General features: G+C 36.3%; 1 protein-coding gene across 1 annotated transcript in view; it reads left to right on the top strand.

Annotated features, from left to right (window-relative positions):
• TMEM47 (transmembrane protein 47) overlaps window positions 1-11,844 on the top strand; it is a 31,164-nt gene extending 19,320 nt beyond the window's left edge. Inside the window, exon 3 of the mRNA XM_025373280.1 lies at window positions 8,427-11,844. Within this exon, the coding sequence (XP_025229065.1) occupies window positions 8,427-8,605 (179 nt within the window). The 3' untranslated portion in view covers window positions 8,606-11,844. The remainder of the gene's footprint in view (window positions 1-8,426) is intronic.
• The last annotated feature ends 940 nt before the right edge of the window (window positions 11,845-12,784 follow it).

Below are 12,784 nucleotides of genomic sequence, written 5' to 3'. Positions count from 1 at the left end.
AAAAAAAAAAAAAAAAAAAAAAAAACCTTTGAATATATTGTTCTTTTTGACTCAAACTGCAACATTCGATGGTGCCTTCAATTTACCCTGTCAGTCATATCTGATTTGAAGACTGCAAAATAAGCTTCTGTGACTGTCAATAATGAAGACACTGACAAAACCATCTAGGCTGTTAGATGGATTTTTAAAAGCTGTTTCAAGATTGGAATAGATTAAATTTCTCAGGATTTAAAGGGTAGTTTGAGCTAAAAATACAAAACAGAAGTGTTCTGCTGCCCCCTACTGTTTGTGTTCATTTTCTTATACCCATGAAGGCTGGTCAGAATTGGGGGTGTCATAAAAACGAAGGTCCAAAGGGCTGAAGGAATCCAGAAGTACATCTGATTCAAAGCTTTAAGTGACTTGCTCAAGATTGCCTAGTAGCTACTGGCAGACCTGGGCCTGGGAGGCCTTCTGAATCTTAATCTAGTGGTCCATTAACCACTGACTCCCTCACTTATTTATGCAACTATTTCTTAGGTGCCTATTACAGGCTAAACACAGTATCAGACACCTATAAAACTGGCCACAGTATCACCACAGATACTCACTAATAAAGTAAAAAGCTTTGAAGTCTTAGTCCCAGTTATTCAGGATGCTGAGATGGGAGAATCACTGGAGTCTGGGAGCTCGAGGCTACAGTGAGCCGACAGCACACCATTGCATTCCAGCCTGGGCAACAGAGTAAGACTGTGTCTCAAGGAAAAAAATAAAATAAAAAGTCTTTTTTTCTGCTGAGACACATGCAGTACATAAAATCAAAACAGACACATTGCTACTACTGCTTGGAAACCTCTCTGTCTGAGACTTCACACTTACTTGATTTAGTACTGTGTGCTATGCCTGGTACTCATATACACTCAATAAATAGTTTTTGAATGAATGATATAAAAATGACTAAGGCACGTAGCTCATAATCTGATGGGGTAAAACAGACATCTAAACAAGTAACTGTAATTCAGGTTTTTTTTATTTAAGCCATTTCTCTTTTGGGGTCTTAGGAAGCAGCTAGTTTCACATGACTACAAAGCTAAGACCAAAAGAGCTCAAAAAAGTAATAATTATCAAAAGGATGTTTTTTCATATATTTATGTTTTTACTTATTTAATATGTTGGGCTCCTACACTATACAAGTAGACAGTCTTGGTGGTATAAAATATACTCTAGGGGTTTTTTTGTTTGTTTGTTTGTTCATTTTTTGGGATGGAGTCTCACTCTGTCGCCCAGGCTGGAGTGCGGTGGGGCGATCTCGGCTCACTGCAAGCTCCGCCTCCCGGGTTCACGTCATTCTCCTGCCTCAGCCTCCCGAGTAGCTGGGAATACAGGCACCCACCACCACGTCCGGCTAATTTTTTTGTACTGTTAGTAGAGACAGGGTTTCACCATGTTAGCCAGGATGGTCTTGATCTCCTGACCTCATGATCGACCCTCCTCGGCCTTCCAAAGTACTGGGATGACAGGTGTGAGCCACAGTGCCCGGCCACTCTAAGGGTTTTTACTGAAAACTGATAATTCAGTCTCATAAAGATAGCCAAACAGATTTTAAAGATTTTGTCTTCTTTTTTTTTCTCTGAGGTCTTTTATTTAGGGTGGCCTTATTACCTTCTTGAATAGTTGCTAGAAGAGCTAAGAGCTAGCCATTGCTGTAGCCCATCTAAAATACTGTCCTTTTTTCCACAGCCTTCTTTCTCACGAGTCCTAGAAATCTAGACTTCAGAATTAGATATTTTTATAACAATAATGCTGATAAGAATGATTAATTAAGCACCTGTCATGCGTCACAGTGCTAGACACTTAACATACACTGTCTCGGATATAACAGTCTTAAAGTTAGCTATTTATTTTCTCCATATTTTCAATGAAGAAACAGGTTCAGAAAAACTAAGTAATTTCCCAGGGTTATTTTAACTAGTAAGTTGTACATCTAGCGTTTAAATTCAGGATACCTATCTGACTTGAAAGCCCGAATGAGGATTCCCCAGTTATCTTTACTTCAGTACATATCACATATAGGAAAAATCAGTGCAGAATCAGCCTTGATTTTGAATTCAGTTACCAACTGTGCACTACGGTTGGAGTCCATCGTGTAACTCCAGTTACTTCGTTTCTTGGGAACAACAGCTGAAGGAATTCAGTACCTTGAGATGTCACAAAGACCACAAACTGATCAGTGCAGCATGGCTAAACCATAGCACATAATGAAAGCTATGCACATTTCCAGTACAATTGACTACAGCATATTTCTTTTTGTGTAACTGACAGTGATAGGTAATATATGATGTGCTTTTGATAACTGGCATCCAGTTCTCACTAAAGACTTGGTGAAATTAGAGGGACTGCCTCTTTCCAGGTTCTCTTCTTTCATTGTCTGGTTTCGAACTTTCTGCAGGTCATTTGTATGTCCCACAGGAATGTAGGATGAGTGTTTTCTTTCTTCCCCAGACCTTTAATACAAATTGCAGAAAATTCTCTTTTATAATTTGATTTTACATACAGAATCCCCATTTATTATGTTATTAAGGATGATTCCTTTATGTTATATCTGCAGAAAGCCTCCTATAAGGATTGTTTATATAGAAAGGTGATTTTTTTTTTTCAGGGACCTGCAACTGATTTCCATCTCTGAGCTATCTCTGATTAGAGACTTGTGTTTTACAGCCCTCGTCACCATCCTATAAGTCACAATAAGATACTGTGGAGCCATTTCAAGTCTAGATTTGGGTAGAAAAATCAGTATTCAGTTTAGATTTCAAACTGAAAGGGAGTTCTTCTATTCATAATATTTAGATTCCATGTTAATTTCCCTGTACCGTTATCAAACTACACTTTGGCTAGAACAATTTACAGTATCACAACCCAATAATTAATTTCATACTGCTACCATTAGTAGTTACAAATTGAATTTTAAAAAGAAAATAAATTGATACCTTCATATTAACTTTTCACTGGCAAATGCTTTTTATTCTCCAAATTATTATTTCTTTTATGTCAATTTTATATTTAGGGACCAACCTGGCTGGTGGGGCCTATCAACCTTTGCCTTTAAATTATCTCCTAATTTTATACCTTTTTTTTTTTTTTCATACACCATCATTATTTCCTTAGTCGAGGCCACAATTTCTCCCTAAATGGAACGTCTCAGTCCCCAAATTTGGTCTTCCCTTACTTTGTTTTATTTTTCTATGGCAATATTTGACTGTTTTAAGATGTTCATGTGACTCCTTTCTTTTGCCTTCTTGAGAATCTAGTTTTTCAGTTCTTTCTTTTAGTCTTTCTTTAGATTCCCTGGCTTTTCTTTCCCACTGATGACACCTTAGTCATCACTGCCCACAGGTCCCCACAAACTGAATGACCTCCTAGGGGCCTGTCCTTCTCTAGTCTCTTCCCCATGTAATCTGTCTTGGATACAACACATGAGGTCTCCTTGTGAAATAAACATCTGGTCTTGTCACTTGTCCCTTTGATTTCCTCAGAAGCAAACCCCGAGATAAGAAATCAAGTGAATATACTTTATTTGCAAGGTAAAAGAAGGGATATGATAAGGTATATGGAAAATGAGACAGGGATGGGAAAGCAGCCATTAAAAGGTTACATTATCAAGCCAGTTGTCACTTGAAGCAGCTGGAGCTTAGTCTTCTTGGGGAAACTTTGAAAACCTGTGTAGAACACACACCTCGAGAATTATCTCATTCGGAGGACTACAGAGCTGGGGTATTAACACAGCAAATTTGAGAGTCATTGGTTGAGAAATGTCGGTTATGATCAAGGGAGAGCAGTGTTCATTTTCTGGACCTGGCCTGCCCCATAGGCAGCTTAAGTAGCTTTAGTGGCCAGAGGAAACTCAGGCAAAGAAATGCAGGTGCTGGCAATTGGAAGTCAGGCTAGCATGTGCTGAAGTGGTGAGGATAAAAATATATGGATAGGACACCAACCGCATATATGATTACAATAACCTCTCAGATGGTCTCCCTAGAGAAACGAAAGTTTATTACTTTATGAAACACTATGCTATTATAGTATGAACTAAACGGCCTTGTGCATGCGCCCTTCATTTTACCCATGCGAATTGCTTCTAGCCATACTCTCTTACACCTATAAGTGCTATATAATCTGCTTCATCTTCCTAGAGGTCTTTTCTTTCCTCTGCCTCTTCTGACCAACTTTCATCCATCCTTTAAGAAGCAATTCAAATGATGTCCCTCTGAAGCCCTCCTTTCTTTCTCTAAGCTGAATCAGTACTTGGCACAATGTTCGAGCTCAGTAAATGTGTGTTGAACGTATTATAAGTAAACATGCCTCTACTATTGCTGTTGAATGCATTGATTTGTAATTACTTGTGTGCCTGTCTGCACTATCAGAGTATGAATCTATCAAAGGGCGAGGGCCATGTCTTATCTATCTTATCCCCTTCATTTAGCACACAGTAGGCACCCAATATGTGTTTGTCAAAATATTGAAATATCCTCCTTAGAAGAAAATAACGAATATTTCAATATCAATGCTTTGAATATTTTAATATTGAAAACACTGAAAAATATCCCCTTAAAACTAGAATAAAACACAAGAATGAGTAGGTATTCCCGTCATGCCTCTGTTCCACACAATTTCATGGTTAATAGTTTCATTGCCTGTTTTCAAAAAAGTGCAGAGGGCATAAAATGAACCCCAAATCTCTTAAGATTCTGAAATGTTCCAGAACTATACCTACGTTATCTTTGAGGTAGAGCATAGAGAATACCATATCCAATGCCTATTTTGTTTCATTGATTGGTAGTAAAATGGAAATATAGTATAATGGTATTTTCTTGACTTCTGAACTCTTTATGGTTTTTTTTTTCTTCCCTCTACAGAATCTGTGAAAGGCAAGAAGGCATTTTTACCTACATCTGTGAATTTTATTACATGGAGAAAATTATTTACAAATGCAGAATTATATTTTTCTCAGTTTTGCTATTACATTCATTTTTCTCTGTGATTCCAAAGGGAGTCGAATAATTCAGACGCACGAAGTGTTTTACAGTAATTTTTATTGAGCTCCAACACAATAAAAGTCTAAGAAAGCTGTTCAGGAGACTATGCCAGTGGAGCCTAATGGAGTTGTATTTCCATTTTTCCACTAGAGGGAAATTATATCATTATATTATACCATGGAGGCCAAATATTTGCTAAATAAAACACGTTGAAATGAATAGTAAAAGCAGCCTAGGTAAACACCTCACCCGGGGACTAGTCAGTTCACAAAAGAAGCAGTGTAATTATTTTAGAGTAATTCAGATTCATTATTCTCTGCTCAAACTCTTCTACCAGCTGCCTGTCACACTTAGAATAAAATCTAGACCCTAGCTATGGTTCACAGGCTGTCCATGAACCACGAAGGGCCCCTGCTGTCTCTTCCATCATATCTCATGCTTCTCCCTCCCTGCTCTCTGTACTGCAGTCACAGCCTTCTGACTTCTGTTCCAATGCACCAGATGTGCTCCTGTGTCGGGAGTTTTGCAGCGCCTGTGCCTTTCACTTCGGAATGCTCGGTCCCCGCTATGTTGTTCTGCACCCCCAATTCATTCAGATCTGTGCTCAGTATCTCCTCCTCAGAGCAGCCTTCTCTCACAATTGATCTAAAAGAGCAGCCCTCATCCCTGTGTCCTGTCTGCTTTCTTGCATTTCTTGTCTTTTAGCAATATGTGACATTATATTCTATATTTGTTTACTAACGGACTGACTACCCATGAGAGTAGCAGCTTTGTCTCTTTTGATACCAGTAATGCCTTAAACCGTATCACTTTAGAAACATTCAGATATTTATTGAATGGATGCATTTATTGAATGAGTGAATGAATTACTATACGTAACTCACATCCTTGTTTCAGTCATATCCTGATAGGATCAGTGCGTATTTGACAAGTGACCGGAGCATAGAAACCTAAGGAGAAGTGCCTTTTTTTTTTCCCAAATGTACTTGGCAACTTTGGAATTTTTTTTTCTGTAGTCATGGTTGATAGTAATTGACTTCTTGTTGGTTTTATGACATTTAAAACATGAAAGCTCCCTTTTCCTCACAAAGGCACAGAGCCAACTGGGCTTTTTTAAAATTAATGCACATTTTAGCACTTACCAGCTGGAAATAGATGAAGTGTGGGTCATATAATATGCCATCAGCTGAGTCCTAACAACAACCAAAACTTTTTCTGAGAAAGTCTGATTTCTGTTTTGGATATCAGTAGCGTATCCTCTTATGCAAACTTACTTATGTATCCACTCTCAGTAGTAATGGTAGGCAAAGTGCTGACCCAGAGCAGTATTGGGCTACACAGCAGAAATGTTGGGTATTTTTATATCTAGTTCCAGGTAGGTCCTTTGACACCTAGCCAGGGCCTTATAGAAAGAAATTTTGAGGAATCATTTCCTCATGAATTTGCTGTTTTATGGGAGAGAAAAATGACTATTTATGTAGACTTTCTAGGAAGCTTCATCATACTGGTAATAATCTTTTACATGTGCTAAAAATAGATGAGAGTACATGTTAAAACATAAAATTCCATTTAAATTAAACACACTATCCATCCTAATGTTCTTTTTAAAAAATATAAGCTATATCAAAAATATTTATGTACATAGTTTTACTATGTCAATTTGTTCCCTCCTTTTCTTTAATTATTCACATTTTTGTTCTTTTAAGATGAATTAAACAAAAATTATTTTACCCCATAAAATTGTTTCATATATCAGGGCTTAGCAAACTTTTTTTGTTAAGGGCAAGAAAGTAAATATTTTTGGCTTTGTGAGCTGTGTGGTTTCTTTTGCAGTTCCTCAACTCTGCCATTGTTGCATAGAAAATACATACATGAAGGAGTGTGGCTGTGTTCCAATAAAACTTTTTCAAAAACAAAAAAGCAGACCAGATTTGGTAGTTTGCCAACCCCTGTTAAATATAACTGTACTCCGTATTTTTTAGGGAAAAGATTGTCTATTTCTTGAGGGTGGAAGCCGTCCTATGGTAGAGAATGAAGCTGTAGTTAACTAATTGTAGTTAAACTGATTAAAATAAAATTACGTAATAATTGATCTAATAGGAAGCTAAGACTTTTAAGTGGAAGACATTATCTCTTGTGCATATCCACAAGATAAATTTCATTTTATTTTAGATAGTAAAAACAACACAAAACAAAACTAAAACAAAATAAACTTTCCCTTCCTGATTATTTTGGTTTGTTTTATTCGGGATGACTAATCATATTTTCCCTTTAGCCCTGACAGAACTAGGATCTCGCCAGGGACTAAGAGCTACCTTTTGACCTCTGTTATAGTAGCCATAATTAGCCTAGGTTTTCCTGTGCCATTATCTCTCTTGCCTTTAGAGACTTAATTCTTTTTTGAAAGTAGGTGGAAAATAGATATGAAAATATCATCTGTTAATAACTTTTAAGCCACTTTTTAAAGACAGGAGGCATAGACTGGATGAGAAGAAAATAATGAAAGTAGCTTTGGATCAGAGTAATGTAAGCAAAGACATCATGGTAGGGCTTTCTGACATATTGGTATGAGTTAGTATTGCAAAGCGGCAACAACATCAAAAGCACATTATTACTCACAGGTTGACTGGTTGCATCAATAGAAATTAATTTGAATTTCCTAATTCCTTAATAGCATATATAAATAACAAGAGTTTCAGTTGGCATTGGGGTCACTATTTTTTTGTTTTGTTTTGTTTTTTTTGAGATGAAGTCTCACTCTGTCGCCCAGGCTGGAGTGCAGTGGTGCGATCTCAGCTCACTGCAACCTCCCCCTCCTGGGTTCAAGTGATTTTCCTGCCTTAGCCTCGTGAGTAGCTGGGATTACAGGTGCACGCCACCACACCGGGCTAATGTTTGTATTTTTAGTAGAGACGGTGTTTCACCATGTTAGGCAGGCTGGTCTCAAACTCCTGACCTCATGATCTACCCACCTGGGCCTTCCAAAGTGCTGGGATTACAGGCATGAGCCACTGTGCCTGGCTGGGGTCGCTATTCTTGAGGAGCTACTTACATGTTTTAGTAGTGGCACAATTTAGTTTAACTAGTACTACTTGGCATAATAATAATGATAATTATATTTGTAAGGTGAAAATCACTACTTTGTATGCTCGTATAAATTATTATATTGCACTAATTATTTCATCAATACTAATAATGATTTACTAATTAATAGGATAATTCTTATATACTGGGAAAAGGTATTTAAACAAAAACATTGTTAGTATTTTAAAGTATACCATCTAGAACAAGCAATCATTAAAATTTTTGGCCTTTATGTATATTTGATTACAAAGTTACTGTCATACATATACAGTTATATATTTATTTGATTTGCTGTAAATAACATTTTCTAATTTTGATTTGCTTTGCTTTCAGTTGTTTTACAGGTTTGCAGCCTGGTCCTTTACCCAATCAAGTTCATTGAAACTGTGAGCTTGAAAATTTACCATGAGTTCAACTGGGGTTATGGCCTGGCCTGGGGTGCAACTATATTTTCGTTTGGGGGTGCCATCCTTTATTGCCTGAACCCTAAGAACTATGAAGACTACTACTAGAACCAATAGTCTCAAAGTAAAAACAACCACCACCATCCAACAAAAGGATTACGTCTGCATCTTTTCTAACTTACTATTTTCTAAAACACTTGTGGAGCATCAAGCAGTTTGCTCAGTTGATTTAATCTTTTTTGCCTTTTGGCTGTCAACATCATAACCAGCTTTTACATCCATTTTAGAAATCTGCACAAATTAAGAGAGCTGATTAGACATAGGCAAATGCTGCAAACTTCCAATATGTTCATATCGTTTTTCTTGACAAATGAAGGGTCTATATGACAGCAACCATTGTGAGAAACTAGTTGGAATGAGATTTGCCTCAATCTCCTATTGCCTGCAGGGGAGCAGTTGGCATAAGCAACATTTAGAAGTTCCTTTGCGCTGACAAGGATTCCACTGTTAGAGCCCTTACTGCCTGCTTATCCTACCCAATGACTACATTGGCTGTTGGTTGTTTGCTTGAATGAGCCCTTGAAAAATGAACTGCCCTTCAGCATCTAATGGGAGTTGTGAATGTAACTGGTTAATGGTACACATTCCACCTTCAAGAATACTCTTTTTAATGGGAGGTTATGCTTTGGCAATCAGCATCTCCCTGGGAGGAGAGTCAAGACTTGGAGACATGTGCTTCTCATTATGTGGTTAGAAATTGGTGCCTCAGCCCTATCTAGACTGGGGAAGAATTGAGGATCTCTGTTTTTCCTGGGGCAAACAGAAAGAAATCTGCATGAGTTGCTTTTGTACCCTTTAAATCATTTGCCAAACATTGCAGCAAACAAGTGTGCATATGTAACAAGCTTCCATGTTTTCATAGAAGGTGAACCATTAGTATAAATGGTAATTAGTTGTTCCTTAACCCTCCACATACATTTGCCTATTACACATAAAATTAATATTTACTCTAGTGAAGTGGTTTGAACACTAACCTTGTACGCATTGTTAAGAGGCTTAGATTGTTCATACTTACCATGCAAAAGTATGGTACCTTAAAGCTTTTGCTCTATGTTCTTTACTGTTTCACTGGAAAGTGTTAATAGAGTTGCCTAAGAATAAAAATTGAAATGGTGTTAATCTGAAAATTAATGATTCCCTGTAAGCACTGTAGTTGAAAAGAGAATAGCAATTAGGATGATCATTTTGTGTAAAATTCATTAAAATAGAAGGCTGCTATTTTTTGCAAGTATTTTAAATGTCTTCATTTTTTAAAAAAAGGAATAGCGATAGATTTATATAAATATCTAAATGTCTTAGTAGAGGAGTAGAATTCATCTGGTTATCACCTGGTCCTCTAAAGTTAACTGATGGGCTAACCGATTTGTGCACACACTTAGGGTAGATTTATGTTAAGGGAATTACTTACTGACTGTTCAATGGAAGGAAGTATTAATAATAGGGAATAAGTTTGCAACTAATCTCATGCTGCAAACTTGTGTTAATTCTGTTTCATATACAAATTTGGATAGCTTAATTATAAACATATTTTTATATCAAATATACAGTTCTAATATAAAAGTTATAAATAATTATTTTTGTTAACAAAGACACTAAAACAGTATGTTCTGGTTTTGGCCCTCTTGCAGAAAGAAGCATTAGAAAAATTACTTTAAAAGTAGCTATGTGTTACTGTATTGCAAAATCTGTTAAGACCAGGACCACATCGATAGTATTTAATAATTTGTTTTACCTCCCAAAGCACAGTTCTACTTTCAGCTAGTCTTAAGAATGGTTGCCAAAAACAACAGCCAAAAGAAAAAAAAAAAAACCTACTTTATTATCCAAATGCTAAAAAACACACTTATGACTTTTCTATAAAATCACAAATATGAAGTACCAGGTTTAGTCTTACTTTAGCAATGATAGACAAAAGCGAATAAATACATCATAGACAGAAACCTTTATAAAAACATACGATTCTGTAAAGAATCATTAGAAATTATGAGTGGAAATTTTCCAGAAAGATAATATTATAGAGTCTTTTGAAGCAAGTTTTTGAGAAATAGTAAAATGTGGGGCAGACTGTCTTGCAGTTAATTGCATATTGTCAGAGCAGCATGAGAAATACAATATTTGGATAGGGATTTCAGCAACCAAACATTCTCTGTTCTGAGATCTCTTTATTCCTGAATAATGAAAGAATAGTAGTTTAGTGCTGACACCAATGAGTCACTTCTCTTGGTCCTAGTAGAGGATGCAGTGTCTTGTTAAACCAGTATCACATCTTGAGTCTTACCAAGTTTTCATTCTCTGTCAATATGACAAGCTCAAAGTGACAGGATATGTTATAGGTTGAGGCACACATATTTGCAGTTTACTGAAAACTAGATTTCTTATGTGACTTTTTTCCCTTCCCAGCAAAGAGCCCTATGCTGTATTTCTACCATCACTAATATTTGGAAGTGTTTCATTACTAACAATCTCAGTACAACATGAAAATTGTTGCTTCACATCTGAATTACAATTTTGTCTATCAGAATAAACACAAGTGAAATTTTCACCTACATTAACATTATGTCTTTGCAGCTTTAGGTTTGTTTGATGTGTTCTTAAGCAGAATTGTTAGCCACAAACCCATTGTTAGCTATCTATGGATATAGAGCTATATCTATAGATAGAGGTATACACACACATATATACTCACACATATAGCATAAAATACTCAGCAGGGCTAGTTATTCCAATTTCTTGCACAATTATTTAGCTTTTTGTAAGTTCAACATGTAAATTTTAAAGACATAAATATAGAGAGACTTATGTGTTTGAATATAAATGATATATATGGATTAGCATGTACCTGTATATTATTAAACATGCAATGAACTGACTGGTAAGTGACGTCTAATTGTATGGCTAGCAATGTAATTTATTCAGACTGTATTTTTGTACAGAGCAGCGCACTCTAACCTATGCCTCTGTGTCCTCTTTAATGCCTAAAACTGTGCCTAGAAATTTCATCTGTCTTAAAAAATAAAATATACTTCATGCTGTTTATGCTGTTAGTTTCTGTACTGCTATTCTATATTTATTATTTTTAAATATATGACATGTTTACTACTTAAACATGAATTCATGGTATCCTGGTTACTTTTTTTTAAGTCATCTGGGGGAAAACCTGTTTATCACTCCAGTGATTTTGAGTTTGCAGTTTCACAATCAGTTCTTCATTTCATGATTTTTGTAGTTGACATGAAGTTATCTATGTGGAAAAAAATTAAAATAAAAGTGATTTCACGGATGTGGTTTGACTTTGTGTATTCTCTGTTGTGTAAACTCTTTAGACAACGCTTCTAAATCACATATATTCATTACATTTTCTCCTTCAAAATATATATTATTTAGAAAACATCTTAATATGACATGCTGATTTTACTTGAAAACATTTTTAAATTTCTTATTACAGATTATCTCCCAAGATCCTTCTATTCTCCACAGCCTTTGTGCGATCAGTGATAAAGGAATACTATTTTTAAAAAATACTATCTTTTTTAACCTTCTGTTTTAAAATGTACACAAAGGAGATGTAGTGTTGGCTTCCATTATTCCGACTCTAATCACACAATTGGAAATAATTAGAGGGTTTGATATACTATTTTGTTCTTTGTGTAATTTTCAATGTTTGCAGAGTGTTAAAGCAGGCTTGTCTGTATTATCTCTTTCTTAGAAAGACTAAAAATTCAGTGTGTATGTGTGCATGAGCATGTGTGTGTCCAATGTGCATGTGTGAAGAAACTGATAAAGTCAAAACTCATCACCCTTTGATGTATATAAATGGTGAGTGTCTGTGGAAAGCAATTTAAATTAGACATTCAATAAAATTCACTTGCATGTATGCCAATATTTTTTTCTTTTTCTTTTTCTTTTTTTTTTTTTTTTTTTTTTTGAGAAGGGGTCTCACTCTGTCACCACCCAGGCTGGAGTGCAGTGGCGCAATCTCAGCCCACTGCAACCTCTGCCTCCCAGGTTCAAGCTATCCTCCCACCTCAGCCTTCCAAGTAACCGGGACCACAGGCACGTGGTACCATGCCCGGCTAATTTTTTGTATTTGTAGAGATGGGGTTTTGCCATGTTGCCCAGGCTGGTCTTAAACTTTTCAGCTAGTGCTATCTGCTGCCTTGGCCTCCCAAAGTGCTGAGATTACAGGCGTGCACCACTGTACCTGGCCCAAAAATTTTTCTTGAAGAT

Source organism: Theropithecus gelada, chromosome X (genome assembly GCF_003255815.1).
Source record: "Theropithecus gelada isolate Dixy chromosome X, Tgel_1.0, whole genome shotgun sequence".
In the NCBI taxonomy this organism is placed as follows: Eukaryota; Metazoa; Chordata; class Mammalia; order Primates; family Cercopithecidae; genus Theropithecus; species Theropithecus gelada.
The sequence above is the reverse complement of the archived record's forward strand: the minus strand, read 5'-3'. Positions and strand labels throughout refer to the sequence as shown.